Raw genomic sequence first — 2,020 nt, 5'->3', positions numbered from 1 at the left:
AACTTTCGTTTCCATGATTAAGAACAAGCACGGCAAACGCTCTAAATAATTGTTTGTTATTTTACCTCTAAACATTTAATTAAAACAACCAAGATGTAAATATATTCGCATTGAGTTTACCAATATATACGTTTTGTTTATTTGGATAGTTTTGAACGTAACTCTGTGTGTGTACGGGCTCTAATGTGGTAAAATTTACAAAATATTCAAAATTGTATATTTTCTTAATAATAAAGTGAGTAAGAAATAACTGTGTCAAGATAGGTGGAATCAAGGGTTGTTACAGCCAACAGGAACCACATGTTGGACTTAGAGATGGGGACATCTGATCAAAGAGAGCATGTAGTGAATACTATCCGCAGAGATGAAACCGTTCTAGGAGAGGGTGGTTTCATACCTGGTCGAATTTACCTCCCTAACACATTCACTGGTGGACCTAGATACATGAAGATGAGTTATTTAGATGCAATGGCATTAGTAGGACTACTTGGTGGCCCTACATATTTTCTGACATTTACAACTTACGGCCAGTGACCAGAAATCAGGCTATCGACTCACAGAACATGCAAGAGTGAACCTCAAGTGTGCTGTAGGGTGTTCCATATAAAACTGGAGGAGATACTACGTGACCTTAGGAGTGTTGCTTTTCTTGGGAAAGTAGTATACATTGTGTGGGTGGTAGAGTTCCAAATGAGGGGATTACCGCATGCGCACATGTGTTTCAGAATCGAAGGGGGCGGTCCTAGGCAGTCTACGGATATTGACAGAGTGATACGAGCTGACATTCCAGGATCTGAGGAAGCGGGTTGTAGACTGAGAGAGCTTGTTATTCGTCACATGATCCATGGTCCGTGCGGCCCGCCAAATCGCACGAACCTGCCATGTTGGGATGCTGAGAAACAGCAATGCAGAAAATGGTTCCCAAAGCCTCATACACAAGTCACATACATAGACGATAGAGGATTTGTTCACTACCGTAGGAATACTGAAAATACTGCCTTGCTTCAGCAATGTGGCCGACAGGTACAAATTAGCGATTCGTGGGTGGTGCCATACAACTCTTCCTTACTGCTGAAATATGAATGTCACATAAATCTTGAGATTGCTTCTGCACGAATAGTTGTGAAGTATCTTTTCAAATATATAACCAAAGCAAGTTCATTGAGGCGTGTCGCTGTGGTGGCCGAATATAAGGTTAATGAAGTTGAGCAATATGTTACAAAGAGGTGTATCGAAGCACGTGACGCAGCTTGGCGGGTACTGGAGTTTAATATAACGGACAGGGAACCTACTGTAGAAATATTACCTGTACATCTAGAAGGAAAGCAGGTACTGATATTCCGACCAGGTGAGGAGGCTGAGGCTGTTCAGCGGTCTTCATCTAAGCTTACCATATATTTAAATCGACCATCTTTGCCAGAGTTCGACAACCTAACGTACATTGATTTTCATGAAAAATATATTGTTCATACTAGGCGACTCAAAACTACAGCAGTCCCCATACACATGCATCCTGATGGGAGACATTTTATAACATTCAGACAACGGGGTACTGTGGTTGCTCGTCTTTTCTGGGTTGCTTCTAACAGAGGAGAATTGTATTATCTTCGTATATTGCTTTCTAGATTCGCCTGCCGTAGTTTTGGAGACCTGATTAGACGAGGAGAGGAGTGTTGCTCCACCTTTCAAGAAGCAGCCCGAGCACTGGGTCTTATCAATAACGAGGAGGAATATAGAATATTATGACTGCACACAACTTGCGCTCTTTTTTCGTTTTGCTCTGCAATACTGGTGATCCAGCTTCAGATTTGTGGGACGAATTTCAACAAGTGTCTCTCTGAAGATTTCCTGGAAAGCATTCGTAATAATACCCTCCGTGCATACAATTCGGCGCTCATCGAAATTGAACGTGTCATGCGCCGCCACGGGACTTGTTTGAGAGATAATTGTCTTCCAGACGTTGAAGACAATTCTACTGAGCTCGGAAGGGAGAGATTAATGTACAATTCATCTTCGCTAA

General features: G+C 42.1%; 1 protein-coding gene across 1 annotated transcript; it reads left to right on the top strand.

Moving 5' to 3' along the window:
* The first annotated feature begins 714 nt into the window (after nt 1–714).
* On the top strand, nt 715–1,746 carry LOC146004879 (uncharacterized). Its single transcript, XM_083143906.1, has one exon. The coding sequence runs from the start codon at nt 715–717 to the stop codon at nt 1,744–1,746; it is 1,032 nt and encodes a 343-aa protein (XP_083000032.1).
* The last annotated feature ends 274 nt before the right edge of the window (nt 1,747–2,020 follow it).

Source organism: Lepisma saccharinum, chromosome 22 (genome assembly GCF_977018435.1).
Source record: "Lepisma saccharinum chromosome 22, izLepSacc3.1, whole genome shotgun sequence".
Lineage (NCBI taxonomy): Eukaryota > Metazoa > Arthropoda > Insecta > Zygentoma > Lepismatidae > Lepisma > Lepisma saccharinum.
The sequence above is the reverse complement of the archived record's forward strand: the minus strand, read 5'-3'. Positions and strand labels throughout refer to the sequence as shown.

What these genes read in the sequence shown, in the direction of transcription:
- LOC146004879 (XM_083143906.1), top strand. Translation starts at nt 715, where the DNA reads ATGTGTTTCAGAATCGAAGGGGGCGGTCCTAGGCAGTCTACGGATATT.